Genomic DNA, 26,977 nt, shown 5'->3' on the forward strand with positions numbered 1-26,977 from the left:
AACAGAGCAACGCCAATTAAGCACCTCTCCTTTAATAAGAAATTAGTAACTCTACACTGGACCCCACCAGTGCTGCTCAGCTTATCTGAGAACACATCGGCTTCTGATTTAAAGACCTTTGTCTGGGCCTGATAAATCTTATGCCTGGTCCCAAGGCAGACACCAATTTTGTCTCTTACTGTCCGCTGTTATTTATGGCCTTTCATTGTCATTCTCTATATATCCTGCTACAAACTTCTATACACCTGTTAATTTATAACATAGGCTCTCAGATTTCCTTCCTGGGGATAGATAGATAAATAAATAAAACAAATATTAAAAAGGAAATAACTTGCTTAAATGTATTCGTTTTTTTAAAGTAAATGTATGTTATATTCTGAATGTGCCAAAGAAAACCCAAGTGACATTAAAATATGGCTGCCAGAGCGATTAGCAAGGGTGAAAGAGGAAAAAAACCTTCCCAAAGAGGAGAATGTGTCTTATCAATGCTATGCAAATTTCCTTCACCACTGCAAACCAAGAAGTGTGCTCCCTTCACGGAAAAAACCCAATGGATTTTTTAAAGGCTGAAAAAGTACCTTCATTTACGATTTCTAGAAATCCAGAACACGGCAGATTGTTAACAAAAACAACCAGAAGTTGCGGGTTAGGCAAGCTGAGTGAAACTATGGAAGATGAATAACTGAGAGGAAGCTGTCGCCCAGCCGCTGACAGGGGAGCTGAAGTACAGGTGCGATATTAAATGCCTGGCTGCTTCGGACGGGGATGCTGCAAGCTCCTGCTGCGGAGTCGAACGTGACCTGCGCCAGCGGTACCTCTGCAGAGTCCTTTGCGCTCTTAATGCATGTCGCTAGATTGGTGTATCGTTATTGATAGCCGTGTTATAGCAAATACAACAAGTTAATATGTAATTTATATATGCAGCTTAGTGCTATGAGCCTATCCCTTTGGCAGGATGATTTGACAACAGAGATGTAAGACCCTAGCTGCTACAATATATACTCACAAATACTCCAGTGCACACACAGGGTCTCATTATCAGGGAGAAATCAGCAGGACAGCCATAAAACAAATATAACTCACATAAGCACACTGCTCAGGAGACTGTCTGCAATATATGCTCTGATTAATGTCTGGAATGGCAATAGTGCAAGTTAATGCTTCCTTGAGTCTTCGATGACGTGCTTGAAAAGATCTTCGGGAAGGTCATGCCCACTTTCATCACTTGACTGCAAACAGAGCAAGCCCCGGATTGCTGACCTTGGATTTGACTGCAGGATAAGTGCTGGAGCAGATTGCAAATTGGGGAAGATCCGTGGATGCCAATGGCAGCTCCTTCTCTTAACACCATGGGGCTCAGCATCCTTTGGGGTTAAATTCCTCCCTCTCTCAGAGGAGGGAACGAAGCATTCGGTGTGTCTAATGCCCGCTGCTGTCTGCATGGGATAAATCAACCTTTGGAAAAGTTTGGAAGAAATTCTGCAAATAAACCTCACTATGACCAATGCACTGAAAATATCTTCAGTCCCTGCAAGTATCAAACAATCTCAGGCCCTGACTCTCCCTCTGAAATGCAACCGGACTACCACAAAGAAGATGCCCTACGAAAAAAAAAAAAAAAAAAGAACATAAAAGCACTGAAATCATGTAGAAACAAACACAAAGAGGCTTCTGCCCAATGCGGTGAGAGAGAAAACTATTAAATCGCATGAAAAACCTGTTGCTACCACTTCTGCACTTGGCCAACAAAGAGGGCTAGAGAGGCCCCACTCGGTAAGTATATACTCTTGTTGGATCAAAGGGGTAAGAATGGAAACGAGTCCTCGGGCTTTATGGACCTGATCCAGTTGGTTTTTCTACTAATTTCTGTGGGCTTTGGCTGGCATCCAGGCAGCATAAACAACCAGAGGTGAGGCTAGCCTTGTTTGGCAAATGAATGCCCTGCTAGCACCACTGATTTTTACTCTCTCTGCCTTAAACCTGGGCTTTCTGCTCAACTCTAGAAGGCTCCGTAAGCAGCAAAAGGCTCACGGGCACCCAGGAGGGTTTCAGCCGGACCCAGGAACGTATGTGGCTGCACAAGGATGCCTAATGTGGTGGCTCCCAATGTCCTCCATCAGTCCCCATTTGTGCTCAGCCGTCCTCACGTTCGGCAGCACGAGCACGGCCGCCAGTCGGGGAGTTCTGTATCGGCCGAGCAGCTGCTGCCTGGCTCCGTTCCCTCGGGGAAGGACTGGAAACGGAGCCTCTTCTCGGCTTCGTGGTAGGGGAGCCTTCAGCCTGCAAAGGGCTCAGGGGCCAGGGAGATGAAAGCAGACGGTTTGCTTACCACGTCGTGCTCTCACGCGGGCCTTCAGGAACGCAGGAGCTCTCGGGATAAAGTTTCTGGGGCCGTTCTTCCTGTTGCCTTGCCTGCAGTAATGACTTGGGGCTTGTTTACATTGAAGAGTTGTACTACCAGTATTTTACACAACTGTAGTTACATCAGTACACCACCTGTATTGTATCTGTCGTTGCCTTGGTGTGAAGGTGACTGTAGTATTTCTGAATCCTGAAAAGGCAAGCCAACAATGTGCAAAATGGATACCTAGAGAAAATGGGAACGCTGTTGCGTTTTCTGACATTTCAAACTCGGTAATGACCACAGACTTACTGTGAAATCGTAACTGGTTTACTAGAAATAAGACATTGCTAGATTGTAGACAATCATTCCTAGCTTACAGCACCCAAACAGGAATTAAAACTTTGGTTCTTTTTTAACCTTATTTTTTCTCCCCTTATTATTGAAGGGGAGAGGGAAAAAGGAACAATGAACTACACAAAATAAGGGATTTCTGCCAAGCAGCATAATTCATATGAATGCAAGAGACTGCCTACCATTTCCAGTGTACAAAGACAGCAAAACTCGACAAGTCGGGAAATCCACAGAGTAAATGGAAACCGCACTTGCACTTCGGGGAAGAAATTGCTCCACTTTTGGTAGAGCCTGTATTATCAGGCGGTGACTGGGGGATAATACCGTCTTTAAAAGGACAGAGAGCTCCCGTTCCCGATCGTGTCTGCCATCGTGGACAAACAGATAAAGCTCTCGGCGTTACTGAACGGTGACAGATTTAACCCCAGGACCTTTAACTCTTTTGCTGGAGCTGGGCACCTCCACATTCTGGGCTGGAGTTCCCCAATTTGAACAGTATGGATGATAGTGTTACCAAATCCCTGAGAAAGGCTTTGTGACGATGCAGTCACTAATGCTCCAAAACCACCCAAATATCCTGGCATTTGCTGCGCACGGAGTTAAATAGTTGAGGTCTGTGAGAGAAAAGTGGTGTCGGCAATGTAGACCCTGCCTTCTGTGATAAAGAGCCTGAAGATAAAATATCAAAGAATGGATTAAATCAGTTACAAATATACAATCAATAAACCTGGTGTTTTAAGGGGCTAATGCAGCCATTGTGCATTGGAAAAGACATATATTAAAAAAAAAAAATTTAAAAGTTGCTATCCTGCGGATATTATAATCTAGACAAGGCAACCTAGAGGAAGGAAGAGAAAGGAGTTTCCCCGCTTTACTTGTTGGAGGCGAAAGCACGGGCCAGAGACTCCGACGGGCCCCGCGCGGGGCGTTCGTGAAGTGACCCCGGCGCCCCGCTCCCCCTCCACTCGCCCAAACCTCACAGCGCTCTCCAACTCTTCCCTTTTTCTATCCGAGGGCAGCAAAAACCCTAAACATCAACCTCGACCCCGAGCCTCAATCCATCCCCTCATGCCTGCGGCCACCTCTGCCTCCCCTCCGGCCGCTGTCGCAGCCCGGAGCTCCCGGGACAAGCCACGGCAGCGACATCGCCCCCGCCGGCCCCGCTCCAGCTTCCAGCGGGGCCAGGGCGGCCCCCGGGGCTCCGGCAGCCGGAGCTTTGCGGCCGGCGGCGGCCGGCTCTGACCCCGGGCGCTGCGGTGGGGACCGCGGCCGGCTCCCGGCCCCGCCCGCCGGCCCCGCGCTTCGGCCGCTCGCTCCCTCCGAAGGCGCTCACTTCTGATGGGATTACAGCTAATTAAAATTTAAAATTCAAATCGACTATCGAAAAGGTCATCTTGAAAAATCCGTAGGCATCTGGTATTTATCAGCTGACGCGCAACTAAAGATAAATCCGGGGGAGCGCCTCGCCGCTCGCCCCGGCCCCGCCGCGGGGCAGGCGCCGCGCAACTCCCGCTGCCGCGCTTCCCTGCGCGGGTGCGGAGGCGGCTCCGCTCTCCGCGGGGCGCCCCCCCCGCCGCTCTCCGCGGCACGTCGGGCTGCAGCGGGCGGGCGTGCGCGCCCCCTCCGCGGCGGCGCAGCGGAGTTGGGAGCGGGACGGCCGCGCTGCCAATGCAGCGGCCGGGAGGGGAGGAGGAGGAGGAGGAGGAGGAGGAAGGGGAGGAGGAGGAGGAGGAGGAGGAGAAGGAGGAGAGGGGGGGAGGGCGCAGCCGGCAGCGCACACCGGCCGCCGCCGGCGGGGCTGGCCGGGGTGGCGGGGGCTATTGTGTGCACCAGACGGGGACACACGCACACACACACACGCACACTCACACACACACACCCGCGGCTCGGAGGGAAAGTATCGCGAGAGCGGCCGGCTAACAACCTGCTCCACAACACCGCCGCGCCGCCGGCCCCGCGCCGCACCCGCGGAGCGCCGCGCACATGCGGACGCCGAGCCCCGCCGTCGCACGCCGGTGAGTACGGGGTGAGGTGAGCCGGCCCGGAGGGCGACTCCCCCCCCCGCTTCCCGCAAGGGGAAAGTCCTCCCTGCAAAGTTGGGGAGCGCGGCTGCAAAGGGGGGGGGCTCCGAAAAGCGGCTCCGCGGTGCCACCCCCCCCCCCCCCACCTCCGCGCTGCGCGGAGCCGGGCGCCGGCGAAGGTCACGGCGGCGGGCTGCGGGGAGCAACTTTGCGGCGGGAGGTGGGGTCCGGGGTTGGGGGGGGGGGGGAAGTATGTGGGGGGGCGGGCTCGGGGCAAGTTTGTGGGATTTAATCGCGGGCTATAAATGGGGCTGCTGGAACTTTAAAAGGCAGCAAGCTGTGGTTGGCTGGTAGCGAGATTTGGAGTAACATATGGCATTAAAAGGCGCACAGCTGGAGGTAGCATTTCCATCGCAGTGAAGTCAGAGCAGCTGACTCTCCAGCTTGCGGTGTAATTAGCAAACCGAGCACTCCTCCTTCCCTCCCTCCTCCCCCCGCCTCCCTCCCGCCGCGCCTCGCTCGCACTCGCGCACGCACCCGCGCTCCCTCGCGCCCGCCCGGCTCCGCGCCCGCGGCCGCCTCCGCCGCGCCCCGCGGGAAGGTAAGCGCCCGGCTGCAGCCTCAGCCCTGCCCTCCCGCCGGCCCCGCGCCGCTTATTTTCCTCCTTGGCTTTTAATAACTTCAAGGGAAACTTTTTCCCTTTACCCCCCCCCCCCCGCCCCTTTCCGCATGCGGGTGCCGGGGCCGCTTCTCCCCGCTCGCCCCCCCACCCCCCCCCCCCGCAAAAACGCCGCTGCCCCAGCGCCAGCCGCCGCCGTTGTGTTGCGATTCGGTGCATAACGACTGAGGATAAAGTTTAAATGTGCGTGTGTGTATGTGCATGACGTGGGGAATATGCTTTATTAAAAGATGCCCCGACTTAGCGTTGCTGGGAAGGCAGCCTGGGAGTTTATGTTGGTTTTTTTTTTTTTTTCTTTTCGTGTGCGTGTGTGCTTTCCTTCTCTTAATTTTATTAAAGTGTTTAGTGGGAGAAACAAAGGTTGGAGGGGCTGCTGCTTTACTAGCTTTTGTTTACTTACAATCAAGTTTTTCCTGTTTGGAGCAGGTGCGAAAGGATGAGAAGCGTGTTGTGTTGGGGTTTTTTTCTCTCCCCCCCCCCCCCAACTATTACAGACAATTAACAGTAAACGTTATCTCCAAGGCTGTTTCTTTGGCTTGTGTTACCAAAAAGCCGATCTGTTTGTTACAGCTGCTAGGAGGCTTTAGTTTACAGTAGCATTCAAGTTTTTCCTGTTTTGAACAGGTTATGAAGGAAGAATGGAGTTTCCAGACCATAGCCGCCAGTTGCTGCAGTGTCTGAGTCAGCAGCGTCACCAGGGCTTCCTGTGTGACTGTACTGTTTTAGTTGGAGAAGCTCAATTCAGGGCTCACAGAGCCGTTCTTGCCTCTTGCAGTATGTACTTCCATCTTTTCTACAGGGACCAGTTAGACAAAAGGGATATTGTGCATCTGAACAGTGACATTGTCACAGCCCCTGCCTTCAGCCTGCTGCTTGAATTCATGTACGAGGGAAAGCTGGAATTCAACAGTCTCCCGGTCGAAGATGTGCTGGCTGCGGCTAGCTACCTTCACATGTATGACATTGTGAAAGTCTGCAAGGGCAAGTTGAAAGATAAAGAATTATGTTCGGAAGAGAAGATTAATGATGAGGCGGCTAGTTTGGAGAAAGCGGAGCATTTTCTAGATGCCGGAGTGCCCCTGGTCCACGAGTTTGACCCAGGAAACAAACAAAAATTCAGCGTTGCAGAATACGAGAGAGCAGCAGGCAAAGAAAAGGTCAGCAGTCACCCCGCCTGGTCCTCTGATCATATAAGTGTCAGCTCTGTGCCGACAGAGGCAGAACCCTGTGCCGCAGCAGCTGGAAAAACAAAGGCTAATGTCAATAGTTCCGCAGGACCTTTGTCCCAAAGGTCTGTTAACCATCCCCTGGCTTCGAGTGATGTGGACTGCGCGCTGGATTTGTCTTTCAAGCCCGTGCCGGGGAGAGATTCCTTACACCCCTCCTATGTCTTTGGACAGCTGGCTTCCGACAGCCAGCAGCAGGGTACCGAGCCACTTGTTAAAGATGAACAAGACTTGCTGTCAGATCAGGAGGACGGCGAAGCCAGGAGTCCGGAGAGTCAGCATTTTGGGAATTCAGCCAAAAGCCTAGTGACAGGGTTAGGACACATGTTTGCGGGGAATGGCAGCTCTCATGCCCGAGAGGAGGATATAGATCAAGAGCGAGACGAGAGCGAGGATGACATGGATTCGTCGGACATCTCCTCCTCGGGCGTCCTCATGGCTCCGGGGCATATCTGCATTTGCCCCCTCTGTAGCAAGGTGTTCCCGAGCCCGCACATCCTTCAGCTGCACCTCAGCTCTCACTTTCGCGACAGGGACGGCTCCCGGACCCGCCTGTCCCCCGACGGGTCGGTCCCCACTTGCACCCTCTGCGGAAAGACTTTTTCTTGCATGTACACGTTAAAGCGGCACGAGAGGACTCACTCGGGGGAGAAGCCCTACACCTGCGGCCAGTGCGGAAAGAGCTTCCAGTATTCCCACAACCTCAGCCGCCACGCGGTGGTGCACACCAGGGAGAAACCCCACGGGTGCAAGTGGTGCGAGAGACGGTTCACGCAGTCCGGGGATTTGTACAGACATATCCGCAAATTTCATTGTGGCCTTGTAAAGTCCTTGGTTGTTTGAGACGCGTGATTTTTATTTTATTTTTTTTAAATTTTTTTCCCCCCACCCTTTTAAAACAAAACAGGAAAAAAAGGCAGCATCTGAATTTTTTTTTTCCTTCCCCTTCCTTTATTTTATTTTGGTGATGTTCACTTCAGGTATATGATCTTCAAAAGATGCAGAGGTATACACTCCAGAGGCCTTTTAATGCAATCCTTCCACCTCTCCATCTCCCCCCTTCCAGCCCTGTCCTTTAGGTCTTCTCTTGCGCACCCATGTTACATTATTAATGTGAAATGATCTAAGTAATTCTGCAATGATTTAGCATCTGTTTTCACGCTGAAAGTACTTGCTTTGTGGTCAGGGTTTTTTTTTTGTTTTGGTTTGTTTTTGGGGTTTTTTTTTTTTTAGTTTCAAAAAAGATTATCAGCAAATTCCAGAGAAAAATTTGGATTCCACTAAGCTCCCCTAATGCTCTCTGCGTGTTGCATAGAAACATGGAAGAGATGAACTATGATTTAAATACATTTCAGTGTAGAGAAACTCGTCTGCATATCGCAGAGTAAGCGGCCGTCCTCTTATTTTATAGAGCTAGATGAGACCTTAAATTGGCCTCAGTTGCAAAGGGGGTTGAGGTTTCCTGGCTGCGTCTTTGGTACTGGTCATTTTTTATTCTATTATCTTAGAATAGTTCTGCAGTCAGTCCTAAAATCTGAACGAGAAGCTTTTGCCTCGGACTTGACTTAAATTTTCCCTTCCCACCCATCCTTGCCTGTGGGCTGACCTACTGAAAAGCTGCTTTTGAGCATAAAATGTGGACGGAAAAACTCTGTCTGCAGCGTATTCACTCCTGAAATATTGAAGGATGCACGCTAGGACATACGAGATATGATAAGTGAATAACTTCATTCCCCTATTGACACCCAGGGGCTGATCCTGTCCCCCTTGGGGTGTCTTGGTTCAAGGTAACTCGTACCATGTGTGTTAGGAGATGCCCTGCTATCTCGTCCGAAAAGTTTGCTGCTACGCTAGAATGAGCAGCTCAGAATTTTATTTTATTTGACTTTATTTTTTATGAAGTTGGTGATTCCCTCTGGGCCAGATTCTGTGCAATCGCCAGTATTTCGAAGGGGCAGTACGAAGATAAACTGCTGGAGGGAAAACGTGGCCCAACTCTTTCCCCCAAGTCCCACCTTTTCAGGAGAGGTTTTGGGGTATTTTTAGGTGGTTGTTTTAGTTTGTTTGTAAACTGAGGCTGCCTGTAACTATAACCAGTTTTACTCCAAATAACTCAATTACTTGCCTAATAGAGCATCCTTTGGTCTGTGCATGTTGGTAAATATCAGATTATTCCCTTCCAGTCAAAGTACCCATTCAAGGTACGTGTACACGGGACTGAAATATAGTAATAATATCTGAGGGTTTTGAATGTCCTTCTGCTGCGTTAGCGTTGCTTCACCAGCTTTCTTGACACTCCTGGAGGTGTTTTGTGAAGTTTAAGTGTTTATTTTAAAATGAATTTGAAGCACTGAGTTAGATTATTTTCAAAAGTTTGTGCTTAAAATACTGTATTTCATCTTATGAAGAAAAAATTTCCCAATGCTTTCCCGCTCTGGTCCAAAAACTGAGCACTACCTACATAAATAATATGGGATTGATTTTTTTTTTTTTTTAAATAAGTACTTCCTCTTTTAAAGAAAGTCAGGATCTACTTGTTACAGCCTCCTCTTATTATTCATCTCTTAAACTATGAATGTACATGTAATGTGAAATTTTGCTTCTATTTATAGTTTGGGTTTTTTTTGTTTTCAGTCTAATTTCTCGACTGTAAAATATTTTTGCTGAACCTGTTACATATGAAAGTCGTGGGAGAGTACTGTATCTTGAACATAAGTGGCTTTGGTACTGTGGTCTTATTCTACTTAATCAGTTTGTTCTTCCTTATTTTTTTTTCCTTTTTGCTGTGATTGGAAATAGCACTGAACGAAATCTACTAAAATTAAGTTATTTTTCTTTCTACTAAAATTAAGTTATTTTTTTCTCCTGAAGATACTTGATATAGTATTTATTAGATTTTTTTTTTGAAGTGGAATTATTACTGTTAATCTATTTCAAAACTAGTTAATTTACACTTCACTTTAAATTTTATAACAATGGGTTTTGCATGTTGAACAACATGTAAAGCGTTTAATGTAGAGTCAGCATTACTGAAGCTGGTAATCTTAATTTTGCATTCTTGTGACACTTTTTTTTGCATTTCAGTTCTCAATTACTGTTTCTTTTTTTTTTTTTTTTTTTTTTTTTTTTTTTTTTTTTAGAAGATCATAAAATAGGATGTGCCATAAGAACATCATTAGCGTATGGAGCAGGGAAAAGTTGAAACAAGTTTGTGTCTGATCTTAGTATAGAAATAATTCATTAAACTGATGCTATGAGCATGCTCTGTACTGCAGTGAATATGGGGCAAAAGTTTTTTTTTTTTTCTAAAAAAAAAAAGAAAAAGAAAAAAAAAGACTTTCTCATTCTTTACTACATCATGAACACACTGTTCTCAGTCTGGTATTTGTGTTCCCACTCCTCATAGCTTGAATTTCTAAAGTAAAAAAATGTTTGCACTTATTTTTGTTCTTAAGGTGACTTTTTTTGGCTATCTCTCTGTGTCTCTCTTATTTTTAAGTTGCAATAGCTCAGAGCATGTTTTCAAAATGGTTCATGGCTCTACAGAGAAGTACTAAAAACATTGCACACTTACGCTTGTCTCTTCATAAACTATTTCACTATGGGGCGGTTGCTGTCTCTGTAGGGGCCACTCCTGCTCTGCATTTTAAACACTGGATTTGTCTTCTACTACAAACAAATACTGTGAAGTTAATGTAAAAAAAAAAAAATCATTGATATTTTTAATTGTTTTTAATCTTGGTGCAGTTCAGATTAAATATGTATATTTAAAGACACTAATTTTTGTGGGAGAGTTTTATAGTATACAGTATGTAGAAAAGCTATTGGAATGGAATATATTTTATAAAAACGTTCTATCACTGTTTTATAGTGAACTATTTTTTCTTCAGTGTTAGTGTAATACTGTTAGTCTAGATACGACAATCGCAGGAAGAGTGATTCACGCTACTGTTAGCGCTTAGTTTTGCGTGGAGTTCTGTTTGCAACTGTATTGGTATGTGCTGTACAATGTGACAATCGTGACTAGGATTGTTGTCTTTATAAATTTACACAAAATAAAACGTGCTAGAGTTGTAAGCTTGAGCCTCCTCCTCCTCCTCCCCCCTTTAGCAGAAGGGGTGTGGTGTTTGGGTTTTTAATTATTATTTATTAATATTTATTTTATTATTATCTGTAGTTGTTATTATTATTAATATTTTACAGGTGGTTGTGCTGCTTTTTTAAATTATTATTGTATCCTGTAATAATGTCTGTCTTTTTCAGGGCCACGTGAAATTTTAGGCATGTGAGGAGCTGCTGTATCTCGGTCAGAGCCTGACCAAGTGTTTCCTTAGTCACTGGGCAGGACTAAAACCAGCACCACTTCTGCATTTTAACCAGAGAATCGGGGAGCTTTGAAGGGGCTCAGCTCTCCCTCCGATGCCCTGAGGGAGCTTTGGACCAGCCCTGCCCTGAGCGATGCTGCTTTACAGCCGTAGGCGGGTGCTGGGGACCGGGTGACAAGCCTGTGATCGCAGAAGGGATGCTGCGTGCGAGGACAGCCCGGCAAAGGCGCCGGTGCCCGCTGGCATCCCAACACCGTTGGGCTGACCAAAGCCATGTCGGCTAACTTGCGTGAAGGGGTTCTCCTAAGCACCGAAACCGTCTCAGGCTTGGGAGAGCTGAGGTCTGACCCAACTCCTGCTAGCGGCTGCCTTAAAACTTGGGTTGATTTAGCAGGAGCTGGGATTAGGAGGAAGAAGATGTGAGCTGCCCGTGCCAGCTGCTGCTCAGGGGAGGAAAACAAGCTGGTGGGTAGGTTTGCACCTGTACTCCGCGCACTGCATCTTGTATTTCTTAATTATTTGGAGGCGAAGGATCCTCGCAGAATCAGACTGTCTTGAAATCGTGCTGGTTGAGGAATGGGCAAATTACAGTTAATGCTGGTGTGGAGGCACAGCTATCTCTTCCCTCCTGCTATCGCGTAGCCGCTTCTTTGCAATCATCTCAAAATAGGTAGGTATTTCTTGTGTTCAAGCATGCGTCCTGCCTCGTGGAGCTTGTGCCTCCATCCCTATCTGCAGGGAGGGCGGAAAGCTGCTGGGGATGCGCAGCGGTCCTGCTCCAATGTGGTGAAGTGTTAGAAACTATAAATATATATATATTTTTTTTTTTTTTAAATTTCTGCCATTGCAGGGTGGGTGTCCCTGCAGCTGCCTATTTGTGGCACTCTTTTTTCGTTCTTTTCTACTGTTGTGGATGTATGGAAGAAGATTTAAAGGTGTTTTGTCCCCCCTGCCCCAAAAAAAATGAACTAAACATGTCCAAATCTGGGTGCTGTGCTAGGGAAGGGGGAGGCAAAAGGCTTTTCTTTGAGGGAGAGGGTGCTCGGGAAGAAGCGAGCTTGAAGCTAAACCTGGGAGGTGGATGGCTTGCAAACAGGCTATAAATAACCGTGAGTAGATTGAGGAGAGCAGCCCACATCTACTCTGGCATGGGCATGCTGTGCCCATTTTCTTTGTTGATAGCAATTGCTAATGTGAATTCTGGCACTCCAAATCCTGATGCCTGTTGTTCTGATAACATAATTAAATCTTAGGAATGTGAAATATAAAAAGCTTTGAGAAGAAACCAGGCCACTAAGCGGATACTGGAAAGGGGAGGTGTGGGGTGTGTACCTACTGAATAAGCAATGGGATCCCTCTAGGCAGGGTTCCCTGCCTGCCGGCGCGCAGGTACGCTGGGAGTGATCCTGCCCTTCCCTACGGGAAAGGGGGTGACCCCAAGGAGCATCTGCTGTCCTAACCCCAGCCTGCAAGGGCTGTCAGCTTCCAGGATTACAGTGTGTAATGGGCTCCTTAGGTTGGCAAAGGTCAGTCCTGCCAATGCCAGCAGCCTGGGTTCCTGCAGCCCTTGCAAAGCCCGGTTCTCCTTGGGGTGAGTGTTGTGAAACGTTTTTATTTATTTTTAGCTTTTGTTTTGAAGTGCTTAGTGCCTTCTGGAGGTGGTCTGGCCTTGGTACACACAGGGGTGGCTGTGGATGTCCGGGTGCATCTGGCCATGTGCTGCTGGAGACCTAGCTTGGGCGGTGGGGTATGGGTTTGGACCGAGTGCCTCCCAACCGCTGAGGAGAGTTCGTGCTGACCCATGGGGATGTCACCAGGTGAGGTCCCTGGTGCTGTTGGATCCTACAGTGTGGGAAGCAGTGTGTAGATGGATCATATTTATTGCTTAAATTAGATTCTTGCAGGTGAAATAAGCCTCCAAGCCTGTTAACGAGGGAGGTCCCCTATGAGAAGCAGTTGGGGTGGAGGGGTAGAGGGATCTTTGTATTGCCCAGCTTGTTGGTAGTACCATTGCCATCCAGCTTCTACCAGTGCTCAGGGTTGGATCGTGCCACCCTGAGCTTTGCTTGCCGGTGAGTATCTTTCTGCGCCGTTTTGCTGAGGAAGGCGCACAGCAGAACATGAAACAGCAGCTGTTATCTGAGGAAATCAATGGCAGGTGTGACCCAGCAAAAACAGCCTATGTAGGACAAAGCTGGGCTTAAGTGAAATGGAGTCAAGCCTATGGTGCAGTTGGTGTGTGAAAACGCCTTGTCCTGGGAGGAGGAGGAATCATGAACAGGGCTGCGAGTGACCTGCCTAGAGAACATTTTGTCTCAAATGACTTGATATTTTGTGCCAGGGAGGACCTGGCTGAAAGTGCCGCAGATTGAGCAACTTTGTGCAGTGAGGCGTCTTTTGTAACGACAGGACCGAGGGATCCTGGTTTCTTATTTTTCATGTGTGGGGATGAGCCACTGCAGAAGGATGCTGAGCGCTTTCCAAGCGTGCACCCTCTGTGTATGCACCGTAGCCCTGCACTCTCTTCCTGACTAGCTCTTTTCATTCCAATTAAAAAAAAAAAAAAATAAAAAAAAGGAAAAGAAATAGCTAATGCTGTTTAACGGGAGGAGAGCAAGCAAACACGTTGGTTATTGTTACCTGTTTCCTGTTTGTTGTTCCCTCTCGTACAGCTGCACGCTTCTGTACACAGCTGGCTCCTCTGCCCTTTCAGAATGATCTGTTGCAGAAAAGAAAAGTACTTGCCAACCTGGCTTTAAAAAAAATAAGCAGAAACAAACCCCCCGAAACCCCCTGTTAATATTCTTGGGCCCTGTACGTGCATCAACCTTGTATGTGCCCTACCCCAGCAAGAGGAGTTTGGCGCAGGCAGGGATGAAGGCTGGTGCTGCCGCCAGCCAAAGCAGCCTGTGCCGGGCAGCGCTGCCAGCCTTTTCCAGTGGCAGAGGGTGGGTTCCGGCATCCCAAGGGGTTTTGAAGCACTATACATTGTAGACCTCGGGACAGAATTGCCAGGAAAGGGATTTTATCAGTCTTAATAACATAGGAATTTGGGGAAACAAAAGTTCAAATGACAACCTTACCCACAGGTTACTTCTCCCTGGGGATAACTCAGCCCACACACTAGGTACTCTCTGTTCCCCAACCTTCCTTATCTCTTTCTTTTTTTCTGTGCTATCCAGGTGGTGTTACAAACCATCTGCTGCAGTGATTCAGCAGAATCCATTTAGCGCTTTCCCAGAGAGGCCAGCATCTGCCAGGCAAGGGGGAGACCGTGGGGAAGCCCGGCACATCTGCCGCCCTGTCTGCGAGCGAGCTCTGGGGTCAGCCCCTAACCTCCTCCTGGCCACCCCGTGGGGTGCAGGTTGTGTGGGGGAGCACGGCGATCTTCACCTTCATCGTCGTGGCTTGTCTGGCTCGATCCAGGTGGTTAATTATCAAATGGCTGTTTTGGCTTTGGCCGTGGAAGGGAAAAACCTCCCTTGCACTTTGTGATGTTCTGCGGTGTCTGGTCGGCGCTTGGCAGGCGCTGGGCTTCCTGGCTGGCACAAGACGGGAACAAGACAGTGTCATCTTCATTCCCAAGGTCATACTGAGAGAGTTTGGACTCAAAAGCACAAGTGTAAAAAATACAGTGTCTCCCAAGTGGGGGAAATGAGGGGCTGAATTCCCCTGTGGGGCAATAAGGCAGCTCTAGTCGGGCAGGATTTTGCAGAACAAATGCAATGCGGGGCTGGGCTGGCTGCAAGAGGCGGGCAGAAAGGGTGGTTCTGCCTTGGGTATCACAAATTCCACTCATTTGCCTTGGGGTAGGTCCTCAAGTGTGAGAATCACTTGAATTTTGCTCTGGGATGGGGGAAGGATGATCTTTCAGATAATATGAAGAATTTCATTAGCAGTGCTGACTTCCCAACCTCGCACTAATGCTTGGCAGCGACTGCTGGCAAATACTGAGTCGGTATAAAAAGTAACTACCTGGCAAGGTGTTTTGAAAGCCTGTACGCATTTGAGCCTCTGGCAGAAAACATAATAGATCTTGTGTTCAAAAATCCATCACATCTGTGCAATAGGTTATGGCGATGAGCACTGAACAAGGACCAGGAATGGGTCGTGACACTTCTCATGTACCAGAAGCTATCTTGTTTTACGGAGGGCCAGTGACATTTGGAGGAGCAGAAGCTTCTCTCTCCCTTACTTTGTAAATTACATAAAAATATCTTAGTTTTGGTAGACCAGGAGTAGTTGCAATGACTAGGATTTCAGCTCTTCAGATGTCTAATCAGCTGTCAGAAGCAACTGGTTTCCTTTTAATTATTTCTTTAGCAATGCTCTTACACATAAGTTTTGTTTCTGAAATGTTTTGTAAGCAAACCCTTTCACCCTGCTGCTGTCAGAGCATACACACAGTCCTTGGAAGAGGATGGGAAGAGACCTGGTCTGGACATTTGCTCTGTCCTTCTGCTCCCGGGCAGGGCCAACTCACTGTTAGTTTTACCTGACAAATGCGTATCCAGCCAGCTTGTGGGAACCTCCTGAGGCAATCTGTCACGGTGCTCACCTGTCCCTTAGCCTGGAAAGCTTTTTTTTCCACCCTAATTTCTAGCCCAGGTCATAGGCTCTGATGCTTGTGCCTTTCCCGGTGGATAAGGAGGGAGGCTCTACCAACAGTGTGATGACTGAGCTGTAAAAATGGGCTTATGTGGGGAACTGACCCAACTTATAGACTAGACCTGGATGCAGAATCTTGGACAAAGCAGCCAAGCTTATTCTAAAGCCCCTTGCGTGTTTTATTTCATGGCCAGTAAGATACAGGAGGCCCCCGGGCATAAGCTGCTGTCTGTAGGTGGGCAGCATGAGAAATGGGCCATTGGGTCAATGCACGCAGAAGTGTCTTCTGTAAAACGTGCGAGGTTAAGACCTCAGTGCTATCTTTGTTCTTCATGAAGCTTTTAGGGACCTACAGCTGCTTGGCCAAATGTAGGCTGTGTTCTCCTGTGGCTTGTCTTAGGCTTTTGCTTAAGGCAGAATTTTGATCTGTCTTTGATGAACGCTATTGAAATTTTTAGGGGGGGGGGGGGAAAATGTGGTTGCCTTCCCTTTCTTGTAGCCTTCAAACTGAACTTCTGGTTCTGACCTCAGAAATAACCCAATTAGCCTTTTACTAATGATACTAATTTTTCTTGCATTGAATCAAAAAGAGAGTGTCCAGATACATCATGCTAGGAAAAGGGAGGCAGGGGCCAAGCTACACCAGGGATTATTGTGAGACCCATTAGACTGGAGCTGGACCAGTGTAGGACAGTGTAGCTTGTGGTGGTGTTGGTAAGGGAATGAGGTGGTGAATGTGACGGTCCTTCCTGCGTTCTGCCCTGTGAGGTCTGAGCGCTTCAGCTGATGTATGTCGAGAGTATGGGGGAGAAACTCACTGCTGGAAGGGAAAGGGTTCAGTGCTGCTGGGGGACTGCCAGGAAACACCTGGTCTGCGAGACCTGGTGCTGCAGGTACCTGTATCTCTGCTCTGCTCTGCTCTGGGCTGATGGAAGGGTGAAGCGGGATTAATGCCTGCTCACCGTTGTGCCCTGGTCTGGGCAGCACTTTGACTCCTGGTGCTTCTCCTACACCTGGCAGACAAACTTTTGGCTCCATGCCTTTGAGGGAGCGTGGAAAGTTTGCTTAAGCTCAAGTTTACCCAGGGGGTTGAGTTTTGCTGTAGCTGGGGAGCAGGTCTGAGGGAGCTCTGCTGAGCCACTCAGCTGCCACCCAGTCCTAATTTCAATGCCGTGAAACTGGAGTACAGAATTCCATTCAGCTCCACGTATCCAGAGGTGGTACAGCCTCAAGCAGCCGATGTTGTCTTGTCTGGACCTTCTCAAAGCTGGGGAAGGAAAGGAGCTGGAGTCAGTGATGCTGTTCAGTGCAATAAGCCAGGGATGGCAGCGCTTGCCTGGGAGGGATGCAGGCAGAGCTTCAGGCCTTTCACAGCCTTTTGGGACTTGAACTTGCTTTTCTCAACCCTACTAAGGGCCACATTGCTAGGGCGCAGCCAGCAGTGTCTGCAGGTTGTTCTCCATCCCCTCCTGCAAGGGCAAGACTTGTCCAAAGAGACAGCGAAGATGAGATCCAGGCTCTGCACCCAGCGGGTGAGGGCAATTTGGGGAGGGGGGAATCTGGCATTGTAGACTTGAACACAAAAGGGACGATGGGTTTTTGAAGTAAAGCACAGGGCTCTGGGCGTGGCCTCGCCCTAAAATGATGGTAATAGTGCTGCTTGTTGCTGGTGCTAATGGTCCGAGGTGCTGTGGCTCCCAGTAGCACCGAGTTCCAGCTGGGCAGAGAAACTGCAATACTTCCTGAGCGCTGCGTTTAACTCCTCACCATCAGCAGAATCAGAAACTCTTGTTACCTCTAAAATTAGGCTAAAAAGTCACCCGAGACTTTCAACAACAAAAGCCACCTGTTTTATTGGACTCGTTTTTTTAAGCCTTGCTGCTTGTAAAACTAGAATTTAAAAGATCAGACAACACTTTGTTCTACAGTATTTGCAAACATCAAAAGATGCCAAAACTTGCTGAATGCTGCTCTGAAGTATGGTATGAGCACAGTGACTTTCTTGCGGTGTTTCACTATGCCTCCAGTAGCATACTGGCAACTTCTTGCAATGCTTTATTATTCACCTTCAAATCAGAAGTTCTGGCTTTTTGTTTCACTTATTTCAAACCCAACAAGAAATGTCAACTGCTTTCAGAATAAGGCAACATAGGAGATTTATCTTGGAAAATGATTTTTTAAAATGTGCCTTTTTGTGTGTGTTTTTCTCTGTTTACTGGGTCTTCAGGGTATGCGATGCGGCTGTGTGCAGTTGATGGAGCACAGGGGAGTGCAAGGAGGTATCGGGAATGTAACTACAAAACCCGAATTTGTCCCTCAGGATGATCTCATGCACAGTCATGATATCTGGATCTCTTAATTCTCCTTTCAAGCTGACATATCTAAAAGCCTTGTTGCTAAAATGTCAGTGCCGGGAGTTTCCCTGGGAGAGCCTGTCTCCACATCATGACCTGGCACAAACTCCCTTTGCTATTACAACTGCCTGGTGTTAAAGGCTTCTGTGAAAGAAAAATAGATGTAGTGAGAACTCTTACTGCATTGCTGGCTTTCAGCACCGCAGCCAAAGCTGGCTGATTCAGTGGGGTTTAAAATATGATTTAAAAATATGATCTTTTTAAAAAAGCTTGCCATCTCCATAGATTTTCATGTGTGGAGGTACTGAATTGCAGAAAATATAATGCACTTTTTTCTATAGAAAGCGTCTGGTTCGTTGGCCGTATCCTGCGAAGCTCTGCCCCGGTGGGGCAAACTCCAGTGCAGCGGTGCAAACTTTTGCCCACGTAAAGGCTGTTGAACGGGCTCTGATGTTGCACAACTTCCAAGCGGGCACAACGGCGTCGGCTACCTGCGAGCCTCTCCCTCTTCCTTGTGTACTTTGAAACCCTTAGGGAGGGAGAGCGGAGAATGAGTAAGTCATCGGGAACAGATGTTGCACAGTAGCAGCGAAACAAATATTTTGTATTTATGCTACTTCCATTCAAGGGTAATGTTAACACTCCTGCGTCTGTGTTAGCTTGCCCTTTCCTCAGCATAATCCTGCTGCAGAGCCATTGGAGCTGGTTACTAATAAAAGCCTGCTTGGAGAGGGGTGAGTGCTGAGCTCCTGAGTAAGTGCAGTTTGGTTCCTAATTCTGCAAAGCACGTTGGTTATTCCCTTGCTTATGTATCATTTCTTCCCCTGCCTGACCTGTTTGCTATCCCCCTGCTGCGAGTGGTGGTTTGCTTTGCATAAGGAGGAAAGACACTACCCAGAAGGACTCTGATTTATTTTTTTTTCCCCCCCCAGCTTTTTTTTTTTCCCCTGGGGAGTTTCTGGGTAATAAGCAAATTCCCTGTTGTTTGTTTTTTTTTTTCCTTTCTTTTCCAAAGAGACCTGCCTATGCCTCTCTCCAGTCCTTTTCTTATAGCCGTGATGGGCTTGGGGTGCACAGCTGCCCCTCCATCCCCTTGTCCTCAGCTCGGTAGGCTGAGAAGCGCCTGGTTCCCCAGCCCTGGAGAATATTATCCCCGTGGCAGCATCTGGCTCTTGGCAGGCTCTGCGGGCAGCCGTGCTGGCAGGGTTTGGAGTTTCCTTTTAGCTTTGTCGTGTGGTAATCTGTCAGTTGGCTCTTCGGGCTCCCTTGTTCTCCTGCATGCTTTTTCTTCTCGACAAACCTCTTAATTCGGAGTTCGTCAATGAGAGCTTTGAGAATGCTCCTTGGAATTGCTCTCCACAAAGCATTTCTTTTACTTTGCTCCAAAGAGGGACTTCCAGCAAATCTTTATTTTGTTATCATAGTAGCAAGAGGGGAAAAAAAAGCTGATCAGGTTCCTAGTAGCTCGGTGGAGTCTGTTAGTGTCAGCGGACAGGATAATTTACTCAGCCGATTGTTCTGGCTCTGATTATTTACAGTAACCCTAAAAGCATTGCCTCCCTCCCCAGGAAGGAAGCACTGGTGGTTTTAGACAGCAAGAAAAGACTTTAAACAAACTAAGAGTAAAATATGAAATGCCAGCTCTGTGGCTCCTCTTGAAAATGAGTGCGTTTGGGGACAGATCCTCAGCTGAAGTAAATCCCGCCTGTCCCTGGGATTGTGTCACTGCACACCGCTTCAAAACCGTCCCCCAAGGATATTACTATTCTCTTCTCCGTGTATGAATAAGCCACTTACAGTGCATAGCTGCTATATTACAATTTCCTAAGAGGTGCTGGCATCTGGAGAGATTACATTCCACTGGCCCCTGGGATGGAAAGAGTGAGTTCAAGAACAAAGAATGAAATCCTCACTTCTGCACTCAGAAATCTGATATTTGCCAAAGGGTAGGGGCGAGCCGGTAGCTGGACCTCGACATTGCCGTGCTTGGTGCAACCTTCCCCTTTTCTTCCTAAAACAGGGCTGCAATGAACCATCCATAAAACTAAATGTAATACCACTCAGGCTGAACTTGGTGGGTGGGAAAAAAAATCTCACCGGTGAACTTTGCGACACCGAAATGTGTAGGATTAACAGCTCTGCGATCCGGCATCTATTTGCAGGACTGGCACGGTTCACGCCGTGGTCTTGGCAGCCGTCACGCAGCCCCGGCACCTTGCTCTGCAGAGACACCTTTCTGGGTGGGAGGAGGATGTTGAACGCCTGGCTGCCTGCCAGCTAGCGTTGAACTGCCACGCAAATTGCAGTGTAGCTGCAAAAAATTGAGATCGCCCACTCCTAGCAGTCTGTGCCATCGGCTGTCTGGCAGGATTGATGGTTGTCACTACTGAACGCTGCTGAGCTGGAGCCAAAATCAAATGAGTGGATGTCCTCGTGAGCCTGCTTGGGGGGAAAAAAAAAAGCCTTAAAAAAACTAAGAACTTCTTTACAGTTTAGAAACTAAACTAAAGAGGCTTGTTCCACTTTATAATTGCTTAGCTGGGAAGAAGGGCTGGGAAACATTACTGCTGCATGCAAAAGTGGAAGGTCACACGTTTTCAGCTGTCTCTCCTTGGTACTGTTTTGGGGTGGAGGGGACTCTGGCAAGGAGGAGGGAGTGTCTCTTCTTGTGCTAAATTGTCCCTGGTTGTGGCAACAGGGGACAGGCTGATGTCCTTTAACGTTTTTCCCTCTTCCCATGTGGACACCCAGGCCTGGGCATGCTCTAGGTCATGATTGTAGCAGTGGCTGATGCATGATGGCAGCAAAGCAAGTGGTTATAACCTCCTTGGTAAATCATAGAATCACAGAATGGCTTGGGCTGGAAGGGACCTTTAAAGGTCATCTAGTCCAACCCCCTGCAATGGGCAGGGACATCTTCAACTAGATCAGGTTGCTCAGAGCCCCATCCAGCCTGGCCTTGCGTGTTTCTGGGACAAAAAGTGGGGGCTAGGTTTCCTGAGTGAGCGGTGTAACCAAAGGGTTTTCACAAAATCCCGGTAGGAACGTGGTGTTAGAGCCTGGTTTGGCTGTAATGGCTGAATTGAGATAGATCTACACCAGCAAAGCAGAGATCAGACTCTAGGCTCCTGTAGCCCTAGCATAGGGTCTGCTCACCTTTCAGTCTCCAAATCATTCACAAAACAGACAAGAAGTATCTGGACCAACATATCCTGAAGGGCGAGAACAACCTGGAGAATGGTGTGCATTAATCTCTGCTCCTTCACCTCTTGAAAAAGGGACAAAAGGAAGGAAAGCAAGCCAGAAAGGAAGGAGACGTGCTTCCTTTTCTCCTCTATGTTGAAAAAAAAAAGCTTATTCTTCTGCCTGCTTCCTTCTTCCTTCCCTCATGTCCTTAGTGTGGTAAGATGGTAAGAATACAAACTGTTTTCCTTGACCGTGTGTGTCAAGTCCCTCTCCTGGGATGGGGGTGCTGTCGTGGTGGTGCTCCCTGGGCTGTGGAGGGCTGGGTCTGGTCCTGCCTCTCCTGTTATTCCCACTGGTACTGGTAATATATTTTTTGGGGTCAGATCTGAACTATCCAAACTAAATCCGTGGGCCCTGCTGGAAAAATGGTGCAACATATTCTTGAGTTACATCAACAGATGCGATGTTGAAGGGTGTCTTTGAGCCTTCCTGAGCTAAGGAAAAGCCTCCTGCCTGGCAGTGTGGCCTCTCCAGGATGCGTCCGTATGTTTTCTTCTAGTGTGACTTGAGGGGACTGATCCTGGCAGCGAAGGTACTGCTGTGGGGACATCCTAGTGCCTGTGGTGAGGAGCAGTGAGGGGACAGGGGCATTAGCAGCACCTACATTGCTCGTTCCAAGTCGTAGAGCTAAAATTCATGGTATTTATGGGCTTGGCAGATAGCAAGACTGTAGCTACGCATGCTGCAGAAATTCATGTGTTTGTGATCTCGCTAAGATGCCGAGTACCAGGCAGAACTATGCAGCTGGTGCAAAACTAGTGGAGACACCAGCCAGAAGGATGCAATGGCAGCAGCGAGGCAGGGACCACGTCCCCTGCCCTGCATCCCAGCACTTCTTCGGGGTCATATCCTCCGAGAGATGAATCCCTCCCTGCTGCCCCAGGCAGGGAGGTGAAGCTCTCCTCTTCCTCGGGAGCTCCTTCCCCGCTCGGCCAGCAAACCCCACTCTTCAGATGGGCTATACATATTTATAGGAGGAAGCAGAGGAGTACCGTGCCGGGCCAACACGGCTGTGACTTAAAAAACTAAATTACTCACGTGAGTCAAGCTCTCAGTTTGGAGGCTACCTAAACAGCGTGTTTGAAACAAACGCTTCCTACCTCCATGAGCAGACATTTCCCCTCTGTCTTGGCTTCAGGAAGGATGCTCACCCCGAGCTGCCTCCTTCCCAGCCACAGCCCCAGGTCCAGCCTGGCTTTGCAACCCCACGGCCACCTTCGGCCTGAGGAATCCTTCCATTGCTTCTCCGCTTTAGAGAAAACCAGGTCCGAGTGTTGTGCCTACCCCCAGCAGGTGCGCGGAGGATTGACTGGCCACTTGTTTGTGTCCCAACAAAGATGATACTTGGTTCGGTTCCTTCTCCCTCCCTTTTCCCTGTTAGGTCAGATGGTATCTTTATATTAAGCGGTGCAAGAGAAGAATGAAGATTTAAACTCATTTAACCTTGAACATAGCCATTAGTTAAGCAATTAAAATTAAAGGGTGAGTTAATGGGCAGTGTCAAACATTCGGAGAAACATCTGTTGTAATAGAAGTCTGCCTTTTAGCTGATGAATAATTGATCTGCTGTTCGTCAGCACCTAAGCCCAGCTGAGACAGCAGTGCTGGCACTGCTGGAGCATCCTCAGTGCCCCCTGCCTAGCCATGGGATCAAGGAGAGCAGGAGGACCCGGTCACCACAACTTGAACATACATTAGGAAAACCACCTGCGTTGCACCCCCTCGGCTGAGGTTGTCCCTGTTGGGTCTTTTGCTTTCCTGGGATCAGACGTGTTATTTCAGGTCTAGAGGAATCGATGGTCTATTTTTAAGTCTTTATTAATGCATGCGTGGATGGATGTGGTGTCTGTCTGGACACCGATAGCCAAGGATGTAGATGACTCAAACTGCTTTGAATTGTATCACCAAGCTAAATTAACTTGCTTTTTGGCAGGCAACGGATGTGAGTGAACGTCTTCACTAATGCATTGAGGGCAATACAGTAAATATTGACCAGAGTTTGAGGGGTAAATAGCAGAAAGCGTTTGTCTCTTGGCTGTGGTAGAACCAGTAATGCTGAAGTCACTTCTGCAATACTGTCATCTCCCACAGAAAGCCCCCTCTCCCTAGAATAACAAATAGCAAAAGATATTTGGGTGAAATCTTGGGTCTTGTGAAATGAAGAACTCTGCTATTCCAGTCAGTAGGATGGGATGTTGCTCTGCGGCGCCTGGCCCTGCAGACCTACCTGGAAGCACTTGCACAGCGCAGAAAGCAGCAACGGAGCAAGGTGAGATGGCATGGATGCGCTCCCTGCATGAGCTGGGTTTTGACCAAAGCGGGTTCCACGTGGGGTTGGGAGCACCTGAATGGGGTGGGCGATAGAGCAGGGTTTAGTCCCCATGCTGAGCTCCTCCGCGTGCCCCACTGCTGAGGCTGGGGCTGGGAGAAGTGCCAGAGCGACCCAGATATCAAATTGAGGGCATGAAACATTTGTTGTGTGGGATGTGGGAGAAGGAAACGTGGGTCACGGAGGATTCTTGATGTGCTGCTTTACATATCGCCTCTTAATCCCTTAAAAATAGTATGCCTGTTGTGCAATTCCTCAAAGCTTGTGCAAAACTGTGCAACAAACTCAACTGAACCAAACCCAGTTTCTTGCTCCAGCACAGAAGGTACAGCTGGTTATTAGGAAGCCAAGATGAGCCCCCCGCCCCGGCCAGTATTGGGTGGTCATGAGCACAAGCCTCTTATAAAAGGCGGTTGGGGAAAAGCAATGGGAAGGAAACAGGAAAAAAAGAAGGAAAATTAATGTGAAGGTATCTCGGAGGAGAATTTTGACAGAACGTGGGTTCTTCCCTCATCCTCAAACTGAGTCTGGTCACGTTTTTACCCTTTGAGGTAGGAGGCAATAATATCCATTTGGCTATTTGTTAGAGAGAAACGTAACAAAAATCACCTCCACGCTCCTAAAGAAACCAGTTGTATTCATATTTGGTTTTCATATCCTCATCCCTCTTTTTTTTTTCCTCCAGACTATCTGCAGAACTTGAATTTGTGCAACAGTCCAGGTTTTGTTTAAAATCATGTTAATCTGTACTTGCATCATAAGCATAAAGAAAGGGAAATAAACTGGGATGGGAAAATTATCTGTGTGTCTTCAACTGGTTTTATCTGACAACAAGCAGAACCTGTAGCTCAGTTTCTTCCCTCGTCTCCCCCTCTGCATGCAGAGGCTGCCCTAGCATCTGCCCGCACTTCTGCTGCTGCTTCAACTTCTTTCTCTGCTTCTTTAGACTAGAGCAGCTCTCTTCTCAATATAAAATTGTCCCTGGATAATTGTCAAGTGTTTGATGCCTTGCTCCACTTCTACCTTTCATTAACTCATCAATATTGTCTTTAATGACATGTGAATGCAAACAGACCTTGCTTTGAAGCCTGTGTACAGCAAGCAACAAATTTGGCTTGTTCTGGGGCTCTTTGAGGTGAGTTGTGTTTAAACAAAATTTTAACTGCTGAGGTTATGAACGTGCATAACTGCCCATCCAAATGTGTGTGGGATGTGTACAGAAAAGATGTTCATGTTGAACTTAACGTGGAAACTTTTTTAAAGCAAAGATAACTGTGAGGATGGATGAAGTAGAGATTTATTTTTTTTTATCCTAGAGGAATCTTGTTTGAGGAGATGAGACCAGTTAAATAAGGAGACTGTATTCAAAACTCTAATTCAGCCAGTCCAGCTCCCTCCCCAAAAAAGTGCCATTTTCAAACTTCAGTAGCAAAAAAACCCTCAGAAACTCCAAAAAAATCACAACACTGACTTCTGAAATTTACTTATTTCTATGTTTGACTATATTGTAAAGCCAAAAGTGTATTTTTTTACTTTACCCCAAAAATGCATATTCATAGCTCCATCTCAACCACAGCTTTGGCATAGTCCCTGTGGTGATATGAATGACACCATTTCCACTATAATAACCTGGTTACATTTTCTTGTCCATAAACCTACAAAAATCATACCTGTACGTACTTTCACCCAAAGATTTTGAATGAAGGATCTATGAAGAAATCTCTGCTAAGTAATTTAGCTGAGGTTCGTCTTTATTGACTTAAATGGAAGCAGATTTGAGCCTCGGGAAGGCTGCTGCCCTTCAGATAACTTCCCCAAACACCACTTTTTCATGTGTAGTAGCCAGATATTTTCTGAGCTGACTTCTTTTCAGCCCTTCTGTTTACATCTACGGATAATAAATGAGGATTTACCACAGAGCTTTCTTGCCTCTGACAATCGTTTGTCCCCCACACGCCACGTCTTCTCAGGGAAGGGAGCAAAGCAGTGCCAGGTTATCTGAGGATGCGGGTTACAGGAACAGCTATTTTAGAAAAGTGGAGTGTATGCATGTGAATACGGGATAGCTCGGAGCTGCCGACTAATCTGCTGTAAGCTTACCCTGTACATTGTTGCAGAAAAGGATTTGGGTCGTAATGCTTAATTTTTAATTGCACTTTTATTAGGATTATGAACTAGTTATTTCATCCCCATTGGTAGTGGCTGGGCAGGGAGGAAGGCAGGCGGAGCTGCATGCACAAGGGCATCCTCTGCCTTGCCTGGTCCAAACAAACGCTGTGGTGCTCTGCCAGTGGGGACAAACTCGGTGTCTCTACCTGAGCTTCCCAGAGCCCAGATACAGGAGTCATCACCCGAAGGAAGGAAACTTTCTGGGAGCTGTGCAGGATGGGCTCTGCTGCTTCCCCACCTGCCTGCTGCCTTTTCTGCCCAGCAAGCGTGGGTCTGCGCCCGGGAGAGGGCTTGGCATGGGCGCAGCCAGAGGTGCACAGCTTGCTGCCACTGGCACACGTGGGGAAGAAGCAGTTGGAGCTGGGAGTGATGGCTTTGTTGGCCGGTGTCAGCCAGGCAAATGAGCAGGGAAAACTGCACTGATTTGACTTATTGGTGGCCAGTTTGCCTTTTTTTTTTAAGTTGTCTTCCTTCAAAAATGGGAGAAAAACCACGTTTGAAGGCCTGATATGGGGATTCTTGGCATAGCTGGCGCTCTCCTGGCTCTTGGAAAAGCTGGATTCAGGTGCATGATCTCTTCTACAAGGCTGCTTTTGGATTTCTTAAGGAAAAGACAGGTGTGCTCCACCCTGCCCCATCCCTGGGGACCACCTCTGCTGCAGGCTGAGGGCTGAGCATCCATAAGTAGGTGGCAGCAGGAAAGGGGGCCTGAGCCTAGACTCCCCTTGCTATGGTCCTCCACCCCCTGCCCGCGGGTTGATGTGGGCTGTGTGGTTTGAAGCTGCTTGTTGTGTTGCCATCCCAGCTTCACTCCCATGAGTGATGGGCCTGAAGCTATTCAGACCAGACCAGGCTGGTGGGCTTGAACCAACTTCTGTCCAGAGCTGCCAGCCCTTGCAGATGCTTGGGAGGAGAAAGTGAAGTTGGGGAGGGAGAAGGAGACCTCTTCATGTTGCAAAGACATCCTAGAGATGCTGCTGGGGAAAGTCAGAATAACTAGTGCTTCATTTCAAGCTAAAGAGGATTGATTTGGCATTTTCTTCTGAAAAGCTGTTTGCGACGTTAGCAGCTACCCAGGCAAAATAAAGGAGAAAGGTACAACTTCCCAAGCCTTGGGTGTTCTCTTGCCAGCTCTGCTCTGCCTGTCATCTGCAAATGAGCTGAATTCCTCACTGTAAAAACAGTTGGAAGAATCTGTTTTTATAGCCTAAATATGGGGGTTTGGCCTTGGCCTTTTTTGGTAATCTGTTTGGAATTTGGTGTTGGTGGTGATCAACAGTTGTTTAAAGCTGCTGGCAGCCCGTTGGTCTTCACGCAACGGCTCG

The 26,977-nt window shown here is 48.0% G+C and overlaps 1 protein-coding gene across 2 annotated transcripts; it reads left to right on the plus strand.

Annotated features, from left to right (window-relative positions):
* The first annotated feature begins 4,582 nt into the window (after nucleotides 1–4,582).
* Nucleotides 4,583–11,003, plus strand: ZBTB42 (zinc finger and BTB domain containing 42). Of its 2 annotated transcripts, XR_015702175.1 has the most exons (3): nucleotides 4,583–4,710; nucleotides 6,020–8,822; nucleotides 10,885–11,003. XR_015702175.1 is itself a non-coding variant. In XM_087747017.1 (2 exons), the coding sequence occupies exon 2, from the start codon at nucleotides 6,034–6,036 to the stop codon at nucleotides 7,462–7,464; it is 1,431 nt and encodes a 476-aa protein (XP_087603143.1). In that variant the 5' UTR covers nucleotides 5,241–5,317; nucleotides 6,020–6,033; the 3' UTR covers nucleotides 7,465–9,753. The 2 variants fall into 2 exon arrangements, 1 of the variants encoding a protein (XP_087603143.1); XM_087747017.1 differs by lacking the exons at nucleotides 4,583–4,710; nucleotides 10,885–11,003 and adding an exon at nucleotides 5,241–5,317 and having other exon boundaries at nucleotides 6,020–9,753.
* The last annotated feature ends 15,974 nt before the right edge of the window (nucleotides 11,004–26,977 follow it).

Source organism: Nipponia nippon, unplaced genomic scaffold, assembly GCF_047370975.1.
Source record: "Nipponia nippon isolate SJK-2023a ecotype South Korea unplaced genomic scaffold, ASM4737097v1 scaffold_11, whole genome shotgun sequence".
NCBI classification, from domain to species: Eukaryota; Metazoa; Chordata; class Aves; order Pelecaniformes; family Threskiornithidae; genus Nipponia; species Nipponia nippon.

Bases quoted from the DNA above. Each gene is read 5' to 3' on its own strand.
- ZBTB42 (XM_087747017.1), top strand. From the start codon at position 6,034: ATGGAGTTTCCAGACCATAGCCGCCAGTTGCTGCAGTGTCTGAGTCAG.